The following is a 25,697-nucleotide window of genomic DNA, read 5'->3' on the forward strand; positions in this document are numbered from 1 at the left end:
ACACAGCTCCCTGTAATGATAGATTGTAATATCTCCAAACAATAACTGGGACAGGGTTCACTTCCCACTAGCACTGAGGAGATAGAATGAGTTCACAGCCATATCCTTGCCAGAGCTGTGAGTTCCACTGTTTGTTTTCCAGTGTAAAGTCCCATATTTCTTTCCCATTTATAACTAAGCACCCAGGGAATTAACAGGGGCAAGTCCTGTGTTTATCCAAGTGCTCTGCAGAGAACAAAAAAGATGATCAAGTTTATCCAAACAGTGGACGAATAGCTCTGTCTAAACCCAGACAGCTAAAGTCTGGAATTCTGTCAGTTTATCTTCTCGCTGTTCTAGCAACAAAGACAGATGTTCTGGATTTATAAAAAATAAATGGCCTGAACACTAAGGCAGGTGAGATGTTTTAGGTTTACCTTCTAAATGCTCCAATGGAGAAAAATATGCTGTATATGTAACTTCAAAGAGATCATAGGGCGAGGTGAGAGGTTGATTTTGGAGATGTTTTCCAAAGAGTAGCTCAGTAGTTTCTTTCCAGGAAACCTGGTACAGCACTGGACCTCAGTAGATGGGTTTGGCTAAGAAGTCATTTTCCCTACTCCTGTTTTCAGTCTTTGGTGATCTAAGCAAGGGGCAGATTCAACAGCCTGGCTCAATCTCTCCTCATCTCATACGGTTCTGTCGCATCAGTGGAACGATGCAGGATGGGGGTCCTGCCTTTCCTAGGAAGGGGTGATTCAGAAGCTCATTAGCAGCGGCTCGTTGGCTGTGGTCCCTCACCAGAAGGCGGTCTAGAAATCCCTTTAGTAATGGAGACACCTGCACAGAGACAACTCTGGATTAGAAAGCTGTAATAACAATTAAAAACAGCATCGCAGACTCCAATACCTAGACAGAGTTTAACGCTTTCAATTACATATACTTTGCCTCTCCTAGAAGCCATATAAGTGCAAGTACAGTATGCTACCAGTTTAAAGTGGCAATAACCCATTTTTGAGCATTTGTTTTTTATTAACAGAATCGGAACCAGGGGGCGGTTTGTCTGGCCAGAGGAGGCAGGGAGTATGCAGAGCTAACCACGTTAATTTCCCTGCTTCAAAGACACTTACCTCAGTAAATACTACTGGTGCACCATGAAGTTTAAATCCTCCACGTCATGCAGGCCAATAGGAAGCGGCACCCGTCCTGAGGGAGATTTAAGCCTCCATATTGTTTACCCAGTCAGGCATGCTACCAGCAGCAACTACGGAGGTAAGTATCTTGGGTAGCAGCAGGGGGTTTCCGGAGTTGAAATTAACCAGATTCAGCTCCAGAGACACCCTGCTTTCCACTTATAAGAGACAAAATACCTAGGCAGAACTGCTCCTTTAAGCATCTTTATCCCTGCAAGACATGTGTGCAGAGGTACATTTAATGGAGACTGATTAGGGTGAAATTAAATCCTAGCTTTATTGTGCCTGTTCCTTTAAAAAGGAAAAACATACAAAAAATAAATAAATAAAGGTCTACTCCACTTTGGAAATTAACTAAACCTTTACTCCAGCCCTTTCTTACTGGGTGGGTAGCTAAGCTTGTTACCACACTAAATACACACAACAGTCCAACAAGAATGTCTCATCAGTTTCTGTTGTAGCTGTAGGGGAAAGCCTCTCTGTTCTCCTGGGGCAGCATCCGTGTGTGCTATGGCACTCTGTGTCCAGGTATAGAGAGGTATTGTCCCCTTGTCTTGCTGTCAGCATACAGTCCTTCTGTGTGCCTCAAGACATCATATTTTCCTCTGGTCAGCCCAGTTGTGGGCTAAGGAAATCTCTGCCGTCCTCTTTCTCCTTATTTCAGCCCAAATGTGAGATAAGGGATCTCTCCTGTTTCTCACATCAGGCTTTTTCTAATACTCCTAATCAGCCAGGTGAAGTGTGGTTGATTGCCTGTGTGCAATTAACCAGCACACTGCTGGATTTAGAGGTAGTTTATCTCAAACAGTGATAAGTCCCTGTTACAGTCCCCATTGAGACCTTTACCTTGTGCTAGATTTCTGTTGTATTATAACTCACTATTTCTCTGTATCCATTGCTTAGGCGTGTGGTAGAGGGAGAGGGAGAGAGAGAACGAGAGAGAACGAGAGAGAACGAGAGAGAAAGAGAGTCTGAGAGAAAGAGAGTGAGAGAGTGAGAAAGAGTCAGAGAGAAAAAGAGTCAGAGAGAGAGAGAAAGAAAGAGAGAGAAATAAAGAGAGAGAGAAATAAAGAGAGAGATAAAGAGAGAGATAGAAAGAACAAAAACAAATTCTCACCAAACAAACATCACTGGAGAACATTATAAAAGATAACCAAACCCCCCTGGACATACCAATCACAATCCAGGAAATAAAAGAAAAAAGAAAATGAATAAAAACCAAGAAAGCCAGTGGACCAGATGGCCTTCTACATGAGATGCTGAAGTACAGAAATGCATTTATACAAGAAGCTCTACTAAAAATGTTCAACCTGGTCCTTACTACTGGCTACTTCCCTGAACGGTGGAACGAAGGACTGATAACCCCTATCCACAAAAAAGGAAACAGACTGGACCCATCCAATTACAGAGGCATCTCTGTCAGCAGCACCCTGGGGAAACTGTTCAACAGCATCTTGTACAGCAGAATCCTCTCATTCCTGACAGAGCAGAGTGTACTGAGTAAGAGCCAGACAGGCTTCCTGCCAAACCACCGCACCACGGATCACATCTACACCCTACACAGCCTGATCAATAAGCAAGTCCACAACGCCAAAAAGAGCAAAATCTTTGCTTGCTTTGTGGACTTTAAAAAGGCCTTCGACTCCATCTGGCATCCAGGTCTATTGCTGAAAATACTAGAAAGCGGAATAGGGGGGAGAACATACGACACCATCAAAAGTATGTACTCTGAAAACAAATGCTGAGTGAAAGTTAATAACAAAAGGACAGATTTCTTCCATCAAGGACGTGGAGTTAGACAGGGCTGCAGACTAAGTCCCACACTTTTTAACATATTCATCAATGAGCTTGCAGCAGCCCTAGAATCCTCCTTAACGCCTGGGCTCAACTTGGCTGGAACAGAGATTAAGTCTCTACAATACGCAGACGACCTGCTCCTGCTGTCTCCAACAGAACAAGACCTCCAACAGAAACTGGCAATACCAGAAAAATTCAGCCAGACCTGGGCACTCTGTGAACCTAGAAAAACCCAGAATAATGGTATTCCAGAAAAAAAATCTAAAAACATCCAACCATATTGCAATTCAAACTGAATGACAATGCACTGGAGCAGACAGCGTGCTACACATACCTTGGTCTAACAATCAGCTCATCAGGGAAATTGAAACCTGGCCATAAAATAACTAAAGGAGAAGGCCAGCGGAGCATTTTATGCAATAAGGAAACAGATGTACCACCTCAAACCACCAATAAGAATCTGGATGAAAATATTCAGCAGCATCATCAAACCCATCTTTCTGTATGGCAGCGAGGTGTGGGGTCCTGTGACATACCCAGACTCCACAAAATGGGATACCAGCCCAACCGAAATACTGCATCTGGAATTCTGCAAACACCTGCTCCAAGTACACAGGAGCACATCAAACAATGCATGCCGGGCTGAGCGGGGCCGCTTTCCTCTACTGCTCACTGAAGAAGAGAGCACAGACATTCTGGGCCCAACTAAACAACAGCCATCCAGTCTTACTGCTAGATATCAATGAATAACCAGGACCTCCTCACTAAACCCTGTGCCATCAAACAACGTGTCCTCTCACTCCAAGAACAAAACCCCGCACAGATCAACAACCTGCCAAAAAAACAAATCAACTCAATCGCCAGCGAAATGAAGAAGTATGTGACTATGTGGGAAAATGATATCCAGCGCTCAAAGAAGCGAGAGACCTACCACAGCCTACAGAGAGAATACACTCTGGCATCCTATCTACTGAAGGTAAAAGACCCAAAGCAGAGATAGACCTTGGGCCAGTACAGAATGAGTGCCCACAGCCTGGAAATAGAAACAGGCAGACAGACAGAACTGGAAACCCCGGGAGATGAGACTGTGCCAGCGATGTGAGCTAGGAGAGGTAGAAGATGAAACACACTTCCTGCTGCGTTGCACACAATACTCTGAAGTGAGGAGTGCCCACCTGGAGAAACTCACAGCTCTCAACCAGAACTTTAAAAATATAGAAGAGAACCAAAAAAATAGCGACCTTGCTGGGACAAGATGAAACCACAGCAGAACTGGCTGCACACTATATCAGCACCTGCCACAGGCTGAGAGATGCCTACTAACCCCCACATCCCTGTGTGTAACTGTTACCCATGTTACGTGCAATCATTATATCCTACCCCAGGGGTGGACAAACTACTGCCTTCCTTTACGGTGTGCGGGGGACATGTGACATCAAGCCATGACCCCATGGTGTCATTTGACGCTGCGTTGCCGAAGACCAAGCTGGCAAGTAAGTTACAGAGGCCTCACCCGGCATTTAATTTAAATGCCGTGGGGAAGAGCGCAAGGCCCCTGTAACCGCCCGCGCCCACCAGCAAAATCCAGTTTGCGCACCGATGCCCTAACCCCTATAATTCATGTACTGTGTAACCATTATACCCTATCCCCTATTATTCAGATACTGTATAATAATTGTACCCTACCCCTTATTATTCATGCTTTGGCAATACTGAAAAATGTTCTTTCATCATGCCAATTAAGCCGATTTGATATAGACAGTGTTCGACAAACCTATACATTTGCTCACCCCGGGCGAGTGGATTTAACCCCCGGGCGAGTAAATATTGGCCCAAGCAGCACACGTTTGGTACTAGGTGGCGAGTATATTTTTTTGTGTGGCGAGTATATTTTTTGGTGATTTGTCAACCACTGGATATAGATATACAGTTGTGTGAAAAAGAAAGTACACCCTCTTTGAGTTCTATGGTTTTACATATCTGGACATAATAACTATCATCTGTTCCTTAGCAGGTCTTAAAATTAGGTAAATACAACCTCGAATGAACAACAACACGACATATTACACCGTGTCATGATTTAACAAAAATAAAGCCAAAATGGAGAAGCTATGTGTGAAAAACTACGTACACCCTTACTGCTTCCATAGGAATTAAGATGCTAAGTAGCAGACAGGTGCTGCTAATCAAATGCCCTTGATTAATTTATCAAGTGTGACCACCTCTATAAAAGCCGAAGTTTTAGCAGTTTGCTGGTCTGCTGTCAGTCTTTTTCTAATTGTACTGTCATGAACTTTAACATTTAACCTGCTAACTGAGGCCTGTAGAGTCTGAGATGTAACTCTTGGGTTTTTTGCAATTTCTCTGAGCATTGTACGGTCTGACCTTGGGGTGAATTTGCTGGGACGTCCACTCCTGGGAAGATTGGCAACTGTCTTGAATGTTTTCCACTTTTGAATAATCTTTCTCACTGTAGAATGATGGACTTTAAATTGTTTGGAAATGGCCTTATAACCCTTCCCAGATTGATGGGCAGCAACAATTGCTTCTCTAAGATCATTGCTGATGTCTTTCCTCCTTGGCATTGTGTTAACACACACCTGAATGCTCCAGACCAGCAAACTGCTAAAACTTTGGCTTTTATAGAGGTGGTCACACTTGCTGATGATCAATTTAAAAAAAAATAGCACAAGGCAGGCACACCTGAAATAAAATCCGAATAATTATTTTTGCAAGTGCACTTATCATAAATCGGATAAATAGAAAAAAAATTCACCCAAACAAAACAGCAGGATGAAGACACACTTAAAACATTTAATGTGACAGTTAAATGATTGAATTGGCAACTGCTTAATAAATTATGCCTGCACTGAATGGCTGTTTCCAATGGCTAGCAGCTATCTCAGTTTAATTACTAACCAATTTAGGGAATTACTTTAATGGTCGCTAATGGCCATCACAGTTTAGTAAATAACCTCCTGTGTGTACGAGGATCTGCTTCTCTCACCTTCTGTGCATTCTTAAGCTTGGGTGGAAGGTTGTCCCGAATCATCTTCATTGCCTTAAGAGGGGGTTCATTAAAATATGGGGGCTCCCCATCCACCATCTCTATCACCATAACGCCAAGGGACCAGATATCCACCTGGAAGGGAAGGATCAAGAGTTCAGCATCTGATAAAGAGTGTGTGGGTCGGAAAGTGTATAACCCCCCTGCAGAGATGCTCAGCGCAGTCTCACCTCTGGACCGTACGGTAACCTGGAGATGAGCTCAGGAGCCATCCAATACGGAGTCCCCACCAATGATTTACGGCGTTGGACCTCCTTATTCACCTGGGCGCAGAACCCAAAGTCTGAGAGCTTCACCTACAGAGAGAAGAGAAAGGAAGCAAGAGTGTGTGTGAGACTAAGACAGAGAGACAGAGAAAGAACAGGAAAGAAAGGGAGAGTGATGAGAGAAAATGACACGGAGAAAAGCACATTGTAAAAAAAGATGTGAAACAGAGAATGCAAGAACGAACGAGTAAGAGAGAGACACAGGGAAAGGGATACTTAGACAGAGAAAAAGCTATGTAGAGAGAAAAAAGCAAAGCACTATACAATATACCCGGCCATCATGTGTCAGCAGTATGGAGTCACTCTTTATGTCACGATGTATGACACCCTGAGCGTGAAGCACGGACAGAGCCTTCAGCACAGACAAGCAGACGGCAGCAATCTGCTCCTCATTCATCCTAGGAACATACAGGAAACTAACTTAGGGAGACAGGAAACAAAACACAGAGGATCCTGACGGGATACATGGGTGATCCCAACAGTTCAACTGCAAGCTCTTCAAGCAAGGACACACTGCAGCACTGTATTGTTCATTACCTGGTGTGCGTTACAATATCAGTCAGGGCCCCCCCTTCAAGGAACTCCATAACGACCCACAGTTCATCCCCCACCAGGTAGCTGTTGTACATCTCTACCACATTCTCATGCTGATAATCCCTCATTATCACCACCTGCAACACACATGGAAATGAGCCGACATCACAACCACAGCTAGACCGTCCCAGACGAAGAGAGACAAGTGGCGCAGTTCTGTACCACAGCACAAGGGGACACTGTGACGCCACAGCTGCCAAACTAAGAAATCATGCAGTGAAAGACGTGTAATCGCCTCTTCTTCCTATAGCACCCTACAGTGGGAGGGAGTGACTCTATGAACCACAGATTTTTCCTGTCATTGTGGGGTAGGAGGGTGGGGCATTGGTCTATTCTGTCTTTGTTGCTCTGCAGTGGAAGGGACAGACAAAATGTAAGTTATATGTCCCTTCTATTTGTGCCATTAGGTGGTAGGAGACACAGACTGTATAAGCTTTAGGTCCTTTCTGCTGTGTCACTATTATTTTGCAGCGATACAATGACAGAAGGGACTTATGTTCATGTTTGTCACAGTGCAGTGTCAAATAAACTCGGTGGGTTACGAGCCTCTGCTATCAGTGTGCCATCCCTGCAGTTGAAAAGCCAATCATAGTGGATTTGATGTCCCTTATGTCTCTGTCCCTATATTCATCCTTTTACAGTTATAAAGAGGTGATCTCACCTCATTGAACAGAAGTTCCCTCCTCTGCTGCTTGCGTAGGTCCATCTTTTTGACGGCCACCAACTTGCCACTACTCCGGATAGTGGCAATGCACACGATGCCTGTTGAGCCCTCGCCAATCTTTATGAAGTTGTCTAAGTAGGTCCTGGGGTCACCCGGATCCACCACCATCTGCAGAGCAGCCCGGAACTGCTCATGGGAGACCCGCTGTGGCTCCCTCTGCGGGGAACGTGGCTGGGCAGGGGGCGGGGGCTGTGTCTGCAGGGGGCGGGATAGCTGCGGGTCCGAGCTGTGCGGGGGGAGGCTTGTGGGAGGGGGTTTCTCAGGGGGCTTGGGTTTGGCTTGGCTTTGCTGGTTTCGGGAAGAGACACTGTTCATGGGGATTTTAGGATCATGTGGTTTGGCTGAGCGAGAGTCCACCGCCTAAAAAGAGAAGAGCATAGTGAGGTGGGCCCTAGTAATATTACCCTACCAAATAAGGCCGCCATTATAGCTGCGGCGTGGCGCGGCGGGCATGACGTCACGTGGGCCTGTCGCTCGAGCGAAACATGCACTGAGGCTGGAGGCGATTGGAAGGTGATGGGTAGGCGTGACGGATGCGTCACCAGGCTGGTTCTCCCTCATTGGCTGAACCGCTCACATGACGTGGCCGTAGCGCGAAAAAAACTAATTAATTTGTATTTTCAAAAATTGCCTGCACGGTCGCTCTGCAGCGCTTGTGCGCACTATGGGCAGCCTCATTGAGGAACACACATTTGTACTCGCGGTGCACGATGTCGCGCATACGCGGTCACTAAAAATCGCTGCCTAAAGAGACAAGTGGAGTAGGGCCCTAGTATTAATACCTTAACATATAAAGATAGAAGTGGGGTAAGTAGCACCCTAGTATTAGTACCGTACCCCATGGCAGCACAGGCTTAAGTGAGGCAGAGTATTAACTGCATGAAAACAGCTAATAAAACACAAAAATTAGTGGGATCAAATGCGGAGACGCATAAGACTGGGTTGTCCTTCAGTCAATTTCTGTATTTCTAGTTCCACTCCCCAAGAACATCTTGAGAAGCAAATTCTCATCCCCCTTGCTCTCTCGACACTGCACCCCAAGCTCAGACTCCCTCTCCTCCCCAATGTTACCTGGAGAGCTGGCCCTCTGCTGGGGTCTGTGTCCGCCCGAGGGTAGGTGTTGAATGGTCGTCCTGCCTGCTGCGTTGGCTTCACTGCCCCCTCAGCAGCAGGATTGCTGGGGGTGCGGATGTTTGGCCCCGAAAGTGGCCTCTTGTCTCTCGGTGATTGCGGGCTGGTTTCCCCCCCGGTATACGATGATTTGGGTCTTCTCTCTTCGCCTTTCTCCCTTCTCACCACGTGGTCGGCCGGCTCGCTGTAATTGCGGTCAGACGCTGGGTAGTCTCTCCTGCTGTCTGGCCGGTCCTGGGATCGGGGGGCTCTGTTCTCGGGGAGTTTAGGGTAGTCCGGCGGGGGCGGTCTGTGCTTGCCACTGGGTTCCTGCCCACGTGGTTGCTGGGGGGCAGCCCTATGTTCTTCCCTGGGCCTCTCCCTCCCATGATGCTCTGTCCTGCTTCTCTCCTTCCCTCTGCCCCCGTCTTCATGTGGTTGTCTGAACCGGCCCTCACTCACACCATTCTCCTGGGGCAGCTGCTCCTGCCGGGAGTGAGATGGGGGGCTCTCCCTGCGCAGAGAGTTGGAGCGGCACACAGACATCGTATCAAACTCGTCCAGCAGCCACGTCAGGGACCCATCCCGGGACAGCTTGTTCCCACGCACAATAGTCTGAGGACCGACACCAGAATATTACTATGGTTTTCTTATGTGCAGCATAGTACAATGTGATGAAAGATGGTGCCAATATAATTTACATTACAGAAATATTTCACTTCCAGTACATATTATATGCATTAAATACTGAACATATTTTGCTATGGAGGAAATGGTAGCTGCTTTGCTCTATCCCAAAGAATCAACCATTACAAGCCGTTAGCTGTGAGATGCTGTGTCATAGGAAATGTTGACTAGAGCGCTAAAAGTGTTTAAAAGTGGCAATAAGAAATAGATTATAGGGGCTTGTACCTTTAACCGTGTCACAACATGGTGTGTGTGTGTGTGTGTGTGTGTGTGTGTGTGTGTGTGTGTGTGTGTGTGTGTGTGTGTGTGTGTGTGTGTGTGTGTGTGTGTGTGTGTGTGTGTGTGTGTGTGTGTGTGTGTATATATATATACAGTGTTCGACAAACCTATACATTTGCACGCCCCGGGCAAGTGGATTTAACATCGTGGCGAGCTCCTATTGGCGCAAGCAGCACACGTGTGGTACTAGGTGGCGAGTAGATTTTTTGGTGATTTGTCGACATATATATATATATATATATATATATATATATATATACAGTATATATGTGTGTATATATATTTATGTGTATATATATATATATATATATATATATATATATATATGTAAATATACAAAAAAGACTGCGCTTTAAGTATCTGTCTGCAATATATTACCCACTAACTGTATAATCAATGTATAGAATATATATATAGGAATAAATGGATATAAAATATATATATAATGATGAAACCTAATATATATCAAAAAATGATGCTCTAGCACTATACCAGAAATAAAAATATAAAATAAATAAAACGAAATAAATAACATAAACTAGTATTACCAATGACTGTTCAAATATAACATATAAACATGCATGTATATAAAAAAAAAAAAAAATATATAAACATATAATCAATAAAATGAGTGCGCTTGGGGGAGTGTAGGAAAATATAAAAATGATAATAAAACCACAATGGATGAGGTGAATCAGAGTCCATAAAACCCTTGGATGGCAATGTCCTATAAAGATGGAAGGGTAGTAGCCCTCTGTATGGATGTAGGCAGCTTTCAGAAAGGAACAACGACCTCCCATTGGATCTAGAAGATAAAAAGAGAAGAAAGCGCCCGATCCTAGTGTATTATATTAAGATACAAAATTTAATGTTCCATAAAACTCCAACAAATGCGCACTCACAAACATAGAAAATATTAAAGCATGTAATGAGTAATACTCATTCGCCAGACGCTGGAAACTGCTGCTCCGCTCACACGTCCTGCTCCCACAAGTTGTATGACACCTCTGAGCTACCGTCCAGCAGGAACTAAGGGCATGTGCAGCTACTCCTATTCTCACCCGGAAACAAACTGCGGTGAACAATGGTTCCGGATAGGAGGAAGGGAGAAGGTAGGACCAAGGGGACCAAATCACTGATGTATCACCATGAGGTGGCGTCCCAAAGTCACAACAAACAGCGCGTCAGCGCAAGGCAGCGTCGCAGATTCCCAGAGTCTGATTGAAAGTCCCAGATATAGATATCACCCAAGTGTGAAGAAACGCGTAGGGATACTAGTTACTAGTGATGGTCACTGTACCAGACTTGTTCTATATCTGGGACTTTCAATCAGACTCTGCGACTCTGCCTTGCGCTGACGCGCTGTTTGTTGGGACTTTGGGACGCCACCTCATGGTGATACATCAGTGATTTAGTCCCCTTGGTCCTACCTTCTCCCTTCCTCCTATCCGGAACCATTGTTCACCGCAGTTTGTTTCCGGCTGAGAATAGGAGTAGCTGCACATGCCCTGAGTTCCTGCTGGACGGTAGCTCAGAGGTGTCATACAACTTGTGGGAGCAGGACGTGTGAGCGGAGCAGCAGTTTCCAGCGTCTGGCGAATGAGTATTACTCATTACATGCTTTAAAATTTTCTATGTTTGTGAGTGCGCATTTGTTGGAGTTTTATGGAACATTAAATTTTGTATCTTAATATAATACACTAGGATCGGGCGCTTTCTTCTCTTTTTATGATGTGTATATAGATGTGTATATAGATGTGTATATAGATGTGTATATACAGTGGTTGACAAATCACCAAAAAATCTACTCGCCACACAAAAAAATCTACTCGCCACCTAGTACCAAACGTGTGCTGCTTGGGCTAATATTTACTCGCCCGGGGGTTAAATCCACTCGCCAGGGGCGAGCAAATGTATAGGTTTGTCGAACACTGTGTATATAGATGTGTATATAGATGTGTATATAGATGTGTATATATATATATATATATATATATATATATATATATATAGATGTATATAGATATAGATGTATATAGATATAGATGTATATAGATATAGATGTATATAGATATAGATGTATATAGATATAGATGTATATAGATATAGATATAGATATATATATATATATATATATATACAGTGTTCGACCCCCGGGCGAGTAAATATTGGCCCAAGCAGCACACGTTTGGTACTAGGTGGCGAGTAGATTTTTTTTTTGTGTGGCGAGTAGATTTTTTTGGTGTTCGACAAACCTATACATTTGCACGCCCCGGGCAAGTGGATTTAACATCGTGGCGAGCTCCTATTGGCCCAAGCAGCATACGTGTGGTACTAGGTGGCGAGTAGATTTTTCTGTTTGGCGAGTAGATTTTTTGGTGATTTGTCGACCACTGTGTGTGTGTGTGTGTGTGTGTGTGTGTGTGTGTGTGTGTGTATATATATATATAGACACATACACACACACACACACAGTGGTCGACATATAGGCAGCTTTCAGAAAGGAATATATATATATACACATATATATATAGATATATATATATATATATATATATATATATATATATATATATATATATATACACACATATATATATATATATATATATATATATACACACATACACACATCACATTGTCCGAGGCCCTTCTTAAATATGCTGAGAAGCCATCTCTTCTCTTGCAAGAGAAGATTTTAGTCTCCTCCAGCACCGGGAAAAAGTTTCAAAGCTTATTGAATAAGTGCATCAGGGAGGTTATCAAACACTGTAATGTCTCCCTAGTAGTGGAAGATCTGGATGATCTCAGCATGCTCTGTTGTCTTTTTTTTCAGATGCTGGCTCAGGTTTGTACAACTTCTGCTGTCTGTGCCAAATGATTCCAGATAAACCAGTTTTTTTTTTTTTTTTAACCTACCCCTTCTGGTTGCCTGGGTAACCAAAGCTTATAGCATTGGCTGGGACTTCTTGATCCCAAACACCCTGCCCTGAATGCTTCTCCTCCCGGGACTCCCACAGTAAGTAGTGTGTAACCCTATGCTCTGCCTGTAATGTCACCCGCAGAACTCCAGTGTTAATGCGCGGTTACATGTATGGTGGTTATTGATGCACTCAGAAGTGTGCGTTAAGTAATATTACTCATATGCCCCAAATTTAGCAATGGTGGCTATTATTGGGTAGTTGATGAGCTTGCATTTGGGGTAGCCAAAACCCAGGCATCACAATAAAGCTTTTGTCTGCTATATTAATACTGGGGTGTTCAAGAATGTACTGTTATACATGATGGGTTATTTAGGTCGGCATTCATCCTTCCCTTGTACGCACCTTCTGCAGGGTACACTTCTATATAGGGTGTGTTTAGATCTGTGCCGTGCCTTTACTTTCAGGCACCTTATATAGGGTGTATTATTAATGTCTGTGCATCCTCACCTAGAACACACTTTATGGTGTGCACTTTTTAGGGTGCATTATTTAGGTATTTGATTCCTCTCCTTGTACACTCCCTTCATGGTGCTATGTTATATAGGAGGGTGTGTTATTTAGGTTTGTGCCCCCTGCCCTGGTACACACCTTCTGCGGGGGGTGCTTGATTGCGGTAATGCACGCTGGGTCCACCAGCGGCTTGGGCCGCTTGGCCGACTCCTCGATCAGACTCTGCCATTGCTGAGGAAGCCCCGTAAACTTCTGCTCTTGCGGGTCAAACCCTGTGTGAACCCGGTGCTCGAAGTTAGAGGGGGCCGAGATCTCAATGCGCTTCTTCTTCTTGGCAAACATGGTGGCTAATTGACCTGGGGGAGAAGAAAAGGAGGGGGCGTTATCAGTGTTATAGGGAGCCAACACATGCATTTGGACTGGCACAATGGGACCTGGGAGGTAGCATCATGCAAGATATACTAATATAACCACAAGTACAATAATGAGTAGAACATGGACCAGTATCATATAATCTAAAGCCTTAGCAGCACAGTCAGCATCAGTAAAGAAAAGGAGGTTGATGGCTCGCATTGCATTATACAGTATCCCACTGCAAACATGTCCCTAACAAAGAGGTCTACCGGACCTTGCGCTATGTTGCATGGGGTAATGGAACCTGAAAGTAAAGCTGACATTTTTATGAGTTGCAAGAGATTGAACAAGTGGAAGAGTGAAAATGTGTAAGGGAGCAAGTGTGCATAAGGGTTCAATGCTGCTTTGATGATGGCTGAGTTACAAAGCAGTTTTGATAAAATCTGCACATCTACTTCAATCGTCACTGAAAATCATTTATAGAACAGTTTTCCAAAACCGAAAACTACTGGGTGTTTTCCTAGACAAGGTGACCAGGATGAAACGGGGAAAGTGAAGGCAGTTTGTGAAAATAAATACAAGTTACATAGTAAATGAGGTTGGGGGAAAAAAAATAATAATAATAATACATATCTATCAAGTTCAACCTGTATGTTAAATTTAGACATCAGATATTAATCCGATATTTGTAATTACAGTATATTGATCCAGAGGAAATCAAACAGAAAACCCCAGATAAACTATCTGTTTGAATGGCCTCAGACGTACAAATTAAGCAGGCTGAACCTAACTGTCAGGTGACTTTTTAGGCCCATTTAAACCCAGGTAGAACAGCCTTAGGCTGCGTCCAGGGTTGCAGCAGCCATACGGAGGCGCGCTGAGGGAAAGCGGGTGCTTTCATTGGCCTTGGTTAGCGCGCCGTCCGTGGGCGTGTCGGGGGGCGGGCCAGTGACGTCACGGAGCTGGTTCGTCCTCATTGGGCGAACCGCTCACATGACCGGCCCTGCGCTCCATGAGCGCGAAATCTAAAATTTGGATAAGACCTACGCTTCCGCACGTATGCGGAAGCGTAAGCGAGCCCCTACTAAAGCCGCTCTCATTGCGGCTGCAGGGGCTCACTGGTAAGCACCAGAGCGCCTCAGCACGGGTCAGCGTCTAAGCGCTGACCATGCCGAGGTCTTAAGCTGCCTGCAGCCCATCTCTAAGTAGCACATTGTAAGGCTAAGGACCCGCTGCGGTCGGCGGCGCGAGCGCGTCACTCACCTGCCCATGATGTCCTCTCAAGCCGTCCCCAGTCCCTCCTCACTGCAAGGCTTACTATGCGCTGTGACGGGTCAGCCGCCAGGGGAAGCAAGAGGATTGTGATCCCAAGTGGTGACGCGTCACGTGGTGCGCTGGTGAGCCTATTAGTTCCGGGGGCTGGAGCTGTCAGAGCTTCCCCCACCTCCAAAAAGGTAGGGGGGGAGGGGAAGTGTGTGTATATATGTATATGTATATATGTGTGTGTGGGTGGTATGTGTTGTGTGTGTTTCGCACAGCACGTGGGGGGGGGGGAGGGTCTTTACAGCACGATCAATCTGCCCCAACCTGGTCAGGAACTACAACTCTGCCTTATCCTCCTCCCTTGATCTACATGCCCCGCTTTCTCTCTGCCGTCCTCGCCCTTCTAATCCCAGACCCTGGCTAAATTCCCACACGCGCATGCTGCGTTCTTCCACTCGTTCCTCTGAACGCCTCTGGAGGAAATCTCACACTCTTGCTGACTTCCATCACTACAAATTTATGCTATCCTGTTTCAACTCTGTCCTCTCTCAGGCTAAACAAACCTACTTTTCTTCCCTAATCAACACGCACAAGTCTAACCCACGCCGACTCTTCTCTGTCTTTGACGCTCTACTCAAACCACCCTCAGCTGCCTCTTCTTCCTCCATCTCACCTCAGGACTTTGCTGACTATTTTAAGGGAAAAGGTGGAATCCATACGTCAGAACATCCCCTCTGTTTCCTCCTCCAATCCTACACCGCTTCCTAACTCTCCTCCTGCCTTCCTTGACTCTTTTTCCACTGTCTCAGAGGAGGATGTGTCACTGTTGATCTCCTCTTCTCCCTCTACCACTTGCTCTCTTGACCCCATTCCCTCCAATCTCCTAAAACCTCTTGGTCCTACTTTAATCCCTACACTCTCACACATTTTTAACTCCTCCCTCTACTCTGGTACCTTTCCATCCTCCTTCAAGCATGCAACAGTTATACCATTACTCAAAAACAGCAAGCTTGACCCGACCTGTCTTTCTAAATATCGACCTGTCTCCCTCCTGCCTTTTGCCTCTAAACTCCATGAACGTCTTGTATTCTCTCGCTTGCTCCATTTTCTCAACACCTATTCTCTCCTAGACCTCTCTACAATCTAGCTTCCACACTGCTCACTCCACTGAAACAGCCCTCAATAAAATAACTAATGACCCCCATGCTGCCAAAGACAGAGGTCATTACACTCTGCTCATATTACTCGACACCTCTGCAGCATTTGACACCGTGGTCCACCCTCTTCTCCTTCACATTCTCCATACTCTTGGTATTCGGAATAAAGCTCTATCCTGGATCTCCTCTTACCTCTCCCATCGTACTTTCAGCATCTCTTCCGTTAACACCTCCACCTCTATTGATCTCTCTGTGGGGGTAGCCCAGGGCTCTGTCCTTGAACCTCTTCTCTTTTCTATGTACACACTCTCTCTAGGTGACCTAATAACATCTCTTTGGCTTAAATATCACCTCTATGCCGACGACACACAAATTTACTTTTCAACCACCGACCTTACACCTGAATGTGTCTCTGCGATATCAGCCTGGATGGCCCTCTGCCGCCTTAAACTTAACATGGCAAAAACAGAGCTCCTCATACTTCCTCCCAAACTTGGCCCTACTACCTCCTTTCACATTACTGTTGGATATACGATCATTCACCCAGTAGTCCAAGCACGCTGCTTAGGGGTCACACTCGACTCCTCTCTCACATTCTCCTCTCACATTCAAAACGTTTATAAAACCTGTCGCTTTTTCCTCCGCAATATCACAAAGATACGCCCGTTCCTCTGTTGCTCGACTGTTAAAACTCTGACTCAGGCCCTCATTCTCTCCCGTCTTGATTACTGTAACCTCCTTCTGTCCGGCCTTCCTGCCTCTCACCTGTCTCCCCTATAATCTATCCTAAACGCTGCTGCCAGAATCGCTCTACTCTTTCCTAAATCTGTCTCCGCGTCTCCTCTCCTGAAATCCCTCTCCTGGCTTCCGATCAAATCCGGCATCACACACTCAATTCTCCTCCTCACTTTTAAAGCTTTACACTCTTCTGCCCCTCCTTACATCTCAGCCCTAATTTCTCGCTATGCACTAACCCGACTCTTGCGTTCTTCTCAAGGATGTCTTCCACCTTTGTATCTAAAGCCCTCTCCCGCCTTAAACCTCTCTCACCGAATGCCCCGCACCTCTGGAATGCCCTTCCTCTCAATACCCGACTAGCACCCTCTCTATCCACCTTTAAGACCCACCTAAAGACACACTTGCTTAAAGAGGCATATGAATACCACTGTGGATAATACTGGACACATGATGCATAAAGCTTGGCCCCCTGCAGACGCACCTACCAGAATTCCCGCCTACTGTCTTTACGTTCTCCCTACCTACCAATTAGATTGTAAGCTCCTCGGAGCAGGGACTCCTCTTCCTTAATGTTACTTCCATGTCTGAAGCACTTATTCTCATGACCCGTTATTTATATTATTTGTTATTTATATGATTACCACATGTATTACTACTGTGAAGCGCTATGTACATTAATGGTGCTATATAAAGACATTCATGCATAGACCCTGAATATATTTATATATAGTTATATCTCCTTTTAGACAACGCTTTTGTAATGTAAACACATATAAATTATCTAGCCTTAATAAGTCAGATTTGCCATCCCCGTTATTTTGTGGCTCTGCAGTTTTTTTTTAATTCCAAACTGTCTTTTTTATGGAGTTTTGCCCAAAATTGTACTCCATATTCAAGATGATACCACATCGATTGCATTACCCTAGTCTAAATTGGGAACGTTACCAAGATCCCTTCACTGCTGGTTGCGCCTGCAATTAATTGCAAAGCAATTTGCACAAAATGTAAGAAAATTAACACTAGTTCCCATTAGTAAAGGAGTGAAGAGTGAAAATTCTTATAATGAGCGAGTACTTTCATGGACAAAGGCAGAACATCCCCATAAACATACAAAGAGGCTTCCTCATAACCAATACTCACATTGCAACCCCTCGACTGCTAAAACTGACAAAGGCCCTCATTCTGCCCCATCTCTACTACTGCAAACTCCTGCTGTCCGGCCTTCCTGCCTCTCATCAGTCTCCCCTACAAACTATACTAAACGCTGCTGCCAGAATCACTCTACTCTTTCCTAAATCTGTCTCAGTGTCTCCTCTGCTGAAATCCCTTTCCTGACTTCCTTTCAAATCTCGTATAACACACTCAATTCGCCAACTCACTTTTAAAGCTTTACACTTTTCTGCTCCTGCTTACATCTCAGCCCTCACTGTACACAATCCAGACTTCTGCATTCTGCTCAAGGATGTCTTCTCTCTACCCGTGTGCGCCTAAAGCCCTCTCCCGCCTTAAACCTTTCTCACCGACTGTCCTTCCCCTCAATATAGGACTACCACCTTTTCTATCCACCTTTAAGACCCATCTTAAAACAAACCTCCTTAAAGCATATGAGTAGCTCCGTGGCTGATACATTACACCTCATACATAAACCTTGGCACCTTGCAGACGCACTTACCAAAACACCTTCCTACCGTCTCTGTATGTTCTTCCTACTTACCAATTAGATTGTAAGCTCTTCGGGCAAGATTCCTTTTCCTAAATGTCACATGTCAAATTATGTGTTATTTGTATTATTTATTATCTGATTGTCATGTGTATTACTCCTGTGAAGCGCTTTGTACATTATTGGTGTTATATAAAGATGTACATACATACAACCTCTTAGAGCTGGGACCCGCTGCGCCCGGCGGCGCGGGCGGCCGCGTGAGCGTTCCCCACCAGCAGGGGAATCCTCCCGAGCAGGTCCCAGTCCCCCCTCGCTGCTGACTCACTACGCGCTGTGACGCGTCAGCCGCCAGGGGATGCAAGAAAATTGTGATCCCGAGCGGTGACGCGTCACGTGGTGCGCTGATGAGCCAATCAGCGGCGGGGGCGGGAGCGGGAGCTGTCATCAGGCAGCTTCCTACACAAGGTGTGTGTGTGTGTGTGTCTCGTTTGTGGCATTTGTGGCAGAAGGGGGAGGGAGCTGCTTACCTTACAGCAGCCCGCAGCAGCTCCCTCCTGCAGCCCAAGCCCGTGGAGGGAGGGGGGGTAGTAGCGGGTCCCTCCGCTCAAACCACGCCCCCCCTCCCACTCCCTACAGACCGCGGTCTGTGTCTGTCAGCGCCCCGCTTGTCTGCAGTGCGGGTGCGCGCTGACTGAGGGAGCAGGGCCTTAGCCTAAGTCATGTGATACACTGGCTCTTCTACATTGTGAGCCATTAGTAGGAGAAGGAGCCACTCTGAGTCAAGACTGGCACGGAGTTTGAAGCAGGGGAACCCGATTCAATTCCCGGTGTCGGCTCCTTGTGACCTTGGGCAAGTCACTTTATCTCCCTGTGCCTCAGGCACCAAAATCATAGATTGTAAGCTCTACGGGGCAGGGACTGTGCCTGCAAAATGTCTCTGTAAAATGCTACATAAAACTAGCAGCGCTAAACGAGAACAAACACTTATTATCATAGTAGTGAGACACACTGACAGGACCATTTATACAAAGGTGATTTTACCCTCTGTATTGCCACAGGGTACACATGTACAAGCAATCATGAGACTGTCACCCCACAATGAACTCTCCCCCTGCGTTTACCTCCAGGCGCCTTATACTTGGGTCCCAAAATTATACAAAAAAAACCTGCCAAAGCCTTTGGAAATATATTCAGTGGACAGTGCAGGAAAACTAACGGAGATTTGTGACGTCTGGAAATCTTAAGTGAAAACTGCATCAATGAAGAACTCACGTGTTGGTCAATTGAAAATGGTATACAAATCTGCAATGGACCAACAGCAGCTTGTAGAAAAGCATATGCAGTGTGAAATGTCTATTAGTTGGTTGATTTTTACATGATAAAGGATGCTTTAACTATTTCTCAGGACAGAAGAGTTCTCAAGATCTTGAAAGTGTGGATTGTTTTCAAAATACTAAAATGAATTAAATGCATAATTTCAGATGAATCCAGGCTTCTCTCACGCCACAGATAAGGAAGGAGGGTGGTTGCAGTTCTTCAGGCCTTATGGGAATGTCTGCCCAATGCACAAACTAATGAGCCTGGAATAATGAGGTCTCTGTGACACGGAAGGATAGGGATGCAGAACGAGCTTGGCTGCTCCTCTTTGTGGCTTCCAATGACACAGATTTCCTTGTGGAGCCTCACACCAACCCCAGGCAATAACGATCTGGAGCATTAACCCACTTCAAAAATATGCTCTGCGTCATAACATAGCCATAAGCATACAGATGCAGCAACGAGTATCCGAACACTTGCCTTTGAAAATCTGGGGCAATCTCTGAGTAATGCTGCAACATTTGTGACATTTCTGCAAACAGACTAATGGCCCATCGGATTCCGTTTGAATGGGACTGCCAGGGACCCCCGCTGTGTTAATCCGATGGGCCATTTGTCTGGCTGCAGAAATGTCACAGAAATGTTGCAGCATTACTGGGGTATCGCCCCAGATTTTCAAAGGCAAGGGTTCGGATACTCGTGGCTGCATCAGTAGAACAGCCAGATAACGAGGAGCCTGGCAGTCATCACTTCTGCTAATCACTGCCTCTAATCCCTTACACTGACAATGTGGCCACCAACACACTGTTGAAAGTCTCCGCAAGAGCCACTGGGCGTGTTCTGGGTATACTATGTCTATTACCTTTTTTGACTCATGCACACACCACTATAGGTTGGTTAACATTTTGTGGAGGTAGTACCGTGTGTCTGAGTACACACACATTGGATGGGCAAAAATACACAAAAAAAACCCATACAACTTTTTTTTAACTATGGCAGGAAATGGGTTAAATGGTCAGATCTGATGTAAATGAAGGCTGTAACAGAGAGGCGGGGGGGGGGGGGGGGGGGGTGGAAGAGATTAATTGAGGCATCCCCCATTCCTGAGCCAAATAAATAGCGGGTGAAGGGTGGGAGGCTGCTGTCCCTTTAAGCAGTCTCTTTCATACATCATACATACCACTGCCAGCAATCCAAGCCCTGGTCACTCTGCCTTTATCTCACTGCCTGCTTTAATTAGTCACCAATTAACTGGGAGCCAGTGCAGTCAGGCAGAATAAAGCACACAGAGCAGGATCTCACAGGAGCAGCAGATACAGTAAAACATTGGGAATGGCCATATGAATATTTGTTTCACAACTTGAAGCAGCCAGTCCACTACCTACCAAGACTAAAAATATGTATAATTGTTTATTTTTTACAATTTGTCTCTACTTTAATTTATCAATGTAAATTACATTTATATTGTGAAGTCCTCAAGTGAGTTTAGAGAAACTATGTTGTAAATATTGCTAAGTATGTCTAACTCTGTAAATACTCACCGATTCATTCATATGTATATAATGTGACACACACACACACACACACACACACACACACAATAGAAGTTCAAACCAATTGTGCCTCATCAATATTGCTCAATGTATTAAAAGGTAAATGACGCTAGTCTTCCTGGAATTAAAATACATCTTGCTTGATAAGATCTATCTAATCATTAAACACTTGTTGGAACAAGTTTTTAACAATAACATATTTTACAGAACAGCTGCCATAAAAAAAAAAATTAACAAAAAACCTACCAAAATCTGTAAAAATACTATCTTACTGACAGAATATTAAAATAGAAGGCAGATGACAACTCAGTTGCTGGACTGTACGATTTGTTGTGTGCCTTTAAAATTTCAAAGAAAAAGAAAATTGACCAATTTATTGCACTTCTGCAGGATTATACATTACACCAAGTCGGCTAAATTATATTCAGAAACTGCATTATTTAAGTCCTTTAATGCTCTAGTACAGAGTGAATAAGGCTGAGTCCATGGTGTGGGAGACCGTGCGGAGCGCGATCAGATTGATCACGTTCATAGACTGCACGGAGGCAGGAGGGGGCGCGCAGTGCGCACAAAATCAGTTGAAATTGAGGGTGAACTAGCTCTGTGACGCCCCCCACAGCCCCGTCCCCCATGGTCAGGGAAAGCACCCGCTTCACGTGGGTGACTTCACAGCCTCCGCACACCTCCGCGCGGGCGAAGGCACCATGGCCGGGCCTAAGGAACTTAGCAGGATGCTAAAAGCCTCAACCCCTTGGAATGCAAGTAATGCTGAGTGGCTCCTGTAGGGCCAGGACAGAGAAACTGGTCTCTGTTCTTCACATCTGAACACTGTGTTAAAGGGGCAATCTCACCTAGGACCAAATGGCAGTGACATGTTATATGGTTTACACGTGATTGATTAAAGCAGCAAAACTGGGTATACATGTTTTTTAACCTTACCAGAACGGTTCAGAAGCAGCGAGCTCAGGGTGAACCGGCTGTCAACTGAAACCATATTGTTGCCAGGCTGACAGCTCGCTTTGGTATGCAACAGAAAAGCCACAACGTTATCAGATGACGTTGCGGCTTTCTATTCGGGACCTCTGCGGCCATGTTTGTAGACCACGTTTATGTACGCCATGTTTGTAGTTGTGTCAAAACCAGAACCAAAATCTACAAATATCTCCAGAACCAGCATATCCTCACACACAGAGGGACCCCAGATGAGCTCCGAGGGACTCTCCACACACCCCCACGTTCCGATCTTATTACCCAAATCTGACACGTATAACTACATTTGAACATATTTTTTTTAAAGTTTGTTGATAAAGATAGTGAGCCACTTGTGAGGGGTGCGAGTTCCTCTGATTGCTTCCCTTTGACTGATATCACCATGTGTTCAGCAAGTGCTTGCACATTCAGACCCCCTCTCCACTTTTTTTTCTTGGCTATTTGATAAGGAAAGGGTGGGCTAAGGGTAAAAAAAAACACATATTTGACAAACACTTTTACATTCAGAGGCCCCAAAGAGATTAAGATTAATTTCCAAAATGTTTTAAATAAATAAGTCGAAATATTGCTAGTAGTATGGTTAGATTGGTTTATGGAAGCCAATTAGAATGTTTAATTCTTTACATACTTTAAAAGGGTAGTTTTCTGCCTGGCTACCTACCTGTAATTGAACTTTTAAACAATGCAGAATGCATAGGAAATATAATGCTATACACACAGTAAAAGCACATTGCTGCTAAATAACATGCGTTACCAGGCTCTAAAGTAGTTGGGTACATCAGGAAAAGACAAGATATACAGACACTCGTATAATGTTAGTATCTTCACCCATAACATTTCCTGTTCCTTAAAAAAAAAGAAGTTCTTAGCCCCAGTGTATGAGGTTACCAGGGTTGCTTTAATATATATTTTCCTAAAAATGTGTTGGTGTGTCTGCATAGCTATTAATCCAGAGGAACTCTATGTGCAGCCTAGAATGAGAAGTATGTTTGTGTACTGTGTGACTGCTATAGGTAAGAGGAGGAATTGCAGGTAAGGCTTTGGTCCCGCTGCATCCGGCGGCACGCGTGGTCGCGTGCGCGTTCCTCACCAGAAGGGTTACCTTTCCTAGCCGGTCCCAGTCCCCCCTCGCTGCACGGCTCACAGCATCAGCCGCCAGGGGATGCAAGAAAATTGCAATCCCGAGCGGTGACGCGTCACGTGGTGCGCTGATGAGCCTATCAGTGGCGGGGACGGGAGCGGGAGCTGTCAGAGAGCTTCCTCCACAAGGTAGGGGGTGGTGCGTGTGTGTGTGTGTATGTATGTATGTGTGGACCGGGGGGAAGGATCAGCACGGAGAGGAGGGCATTTGTGGGGGGGGGGAGCTGCTTACCTTCCAGCATACAGCCGGCAGCAGCTGCAGCCCGGGAGACCGACCCCCGCTGCAGCCATCCGCGGGAGGGGAGGGCTATCGGACGGGAGCGGCAGAGGGCATGTGGAGGGGGGGAGTAGCACGGAGAGCAGCAGAGGGCATGTGGGGGGTCCCTCCTGCGGCCCAGGAGACCCCCACTGCAGCCCTCCGCTGAAACCACGCCCCCCGGCCGCCGCTCCCGCTCCCTACAGACCGCATATAGCGGTCAAGTGCCTCTCCACGCGCCGCCTGTCTGCAGTGCGGGCGCGTGGTCTGAGGCAGCAGGGCCTTAGCCTAACTCAATCTCATGACTGCAGAGCCAACAATACTCAGACACAAGAAATTTCACTGAATGCACCTTGTACAGCACTGCCTACTAACCAGGGCTCAATAGGTCAGTACCAGGACTAGCTATGATACTTCTGTGCCGGTCAGTCCCTCTGCTCCTGCTGCGGGTATGTCACTGTGGTATACCAGTGTATGGGGTTATCCTTTGTGTGTCTGTATTTGATGGGGGCTGAACTGTTATGAATTCTCAAAAAAATGTGCGGTGATACTAGGATTATTTTCTGTGCCAGTCGTCACCACCATCAGGCTGGTATGTAAAGGACTTGGCATCACCCCGCCCCCCCCCCCCCCCAAAGTACATTAAGAACCATAATCAAACAAAATTAGGTAATTCACTCGTGTAAACTCTTCAGAGCAGGGACTCCTTTTCCTAAATGTCACTTTTAAGTCTGAAGCACTTCTTCACATTGTGTTTTGTATTTTTTTGTTGTTATTTATATGATTAAGTCACGTGTATTACTGCTGTGAAGTACTATGTACATTAATGGTGCTATATAAATAAAGATATACTGTACATACATACCTGCACCAACGTAAGAAACTTGTTATACAACTGTGTGCTTACAAACACATTTAGAAAGCCTCTCTTTTTGATTCTCTTAACGTACCGCTGCTAAATATTATCATGTGCAGTATTTCCCAGTTGAGAACATTCGATACAAGATAAACGCTGCCAAAGAACACACAATAAAACTCACCCTTAGCATCTCCTGAGGTTTCTGACAACATAGAGACTCAGCAAAGATCAGACCAATAAGAGATTAGAAGCCCGAGATACCAAGGACAGAACCTGGAGCCCCCTCTGACCCCAGGCCGACAGGAAACAACACATATTCCAGCAATGAAAGACTTTCCTCCACCTCCCTGTTGTGAAAGTGTCAGGGCCTCTCCTCTGCTCTCTGGTTTCTCAGACTGTCCCAGCAAGTTTCATGACGTGAAAGTGAAAGATCCTGCCCCTCCCCAAGCCATGGGAGGGACAAGAAGGGGGTGGGGGGTGAGGAAGGAAAGAGAGGAAAGGATATTGGTGGCAAGAGACTAAAGCAGTATAGTGGAAACCAAACTAAAACAAACAGAGCAAGAAAAAGCAGTGAGGTGATGTACTGGAGGCAGATGATGAAACAAGAGGGAGGGAACTAAGGTAAAAAGGTGAAGGAGGGAGAGAAAGAAAAACTGCAAGGTGAACACTTACAGTATAGAAATAAAACTGTAAATAATTTCAAAGCAGGGGAAGAAAAGCATCAAAGGTTTTGAGTATAGACAATCCTGGAGAAATGTGTTAACCACTTCACTGCCAGATGTGCAGTAGAACACACCTCTGCATACTGATGTATGTTGCTTTGACAGACTGGTTACTATAGAGATGAGAGGGGTGGTCTGGTGAAAATATGTGAAACAGATAATGAAGGAATGTATATGAAAGCCTGGAGAGAGAATTCCCTGTTGGGATGATGCAGCCCTGTAACAGAAGGATAGCTACTCCCCACTCTCCTCTCAGAGGCAGCAAGTTAATCCTCAGAAACTCAATCAATCTGCCAGATACACCCCACATATCCAACAGATTCCTCCCTTAATGGGACAGCAGTTTTTAACCATTGTGCTGCTGGTATATGTTAGGAGTCTTGTCATGTCAGGAGCATGGGCAGGGTTCAACCCAGACTATACAGTATTTGTATTATATTCTTCCACATCCAAGGAATCTATATATTTATTTTTTTTGCTACGAAGAGGAGATACATATTTTTACACATGTAATATAAGAAGAATCTATTTAATGTTTATACCACTCACTGTACA

General features: G+C 45.2%; 1 protein-coding gene across 5 annotated transcripts in view; it reads right to left on the minus strand.

Moving 5' to 3' along the window:
* Nucleotides 1-25,697, minus strand: part of PAK4 (p21 (RAC1) activated kinase 4) — a 42,933-nt gene that overhangs the window by 2,651 nt on the left and 14,585 nt on the right. For 4 of the 5 annotated variants that reach the window (XM_075608250.1, XM_075608251.1, XM_075608253.1 and 1 more), the window contains 8 exons: nucleotides 13,269-13,486; nucleotides 8,692-9,345; nucleotides 7,558-7,980; nucleotides 6,840-6,973; nucleotides 6,574-6,700; nucleotides 6,207-6,332; nucleotides 5,977-6,111; nucleotides 1-819 (listed from right to left, as the gene is read on the minus strand). The exon at nucleotides 1-819 is cut by the window's left edge and continues 2,651 nt beyond it. In XM_075608250.1, the coding sequence (XP_075464365.1) occupies nucleotides 664-819; nucleotides 5,977-6,111; nucleotides 6,207-6,332; nucleotides 6,574-6,700; nucleotides 6,840-6,973; nucleotides 7,558-7,980; nucleotides 8,692-9,345; nucleotides 13,269-13,472 (1,959 nt within the window). In that variant the 5' untranslated portion in view covers nucleotides 13,473-13,486 and the 3' untranslated portion in view covers nucleotides 1-663. Of the gene's footprint in view, nucleotides 820-5,976; nucleotides 6,112-6,206; nucleotides 6,333-6,573; nucleotides 6,701-6,839; nucleotides 6,974-7,557; nucleotides 7,981-8,691; nucleotides 9,346-13,268; nucleotides 13,487-24,601; nucleotides 24,966-25,697 lie in introns of those variants that run through there. The other variant, XM_075608249.1, reaches the window with a different exon arrangement.

The sequence above is a fragment of the Ascaphus truei genome, chromosome 7 (assembly GCF_040206685.1).
Source record: "Ascaphus truei isolate aAscTru1 chromosome 7, aAscTru1.hap1, whole genome shotgun sequence".
In the NCBI taxonomy this organism is placed as follows: domain Eukaryota; kingdom Metazoa; phylum Chordata; class Amphibia; order Anura; family Ascaphidae; genus Ascaphus; species Ascaphus truei.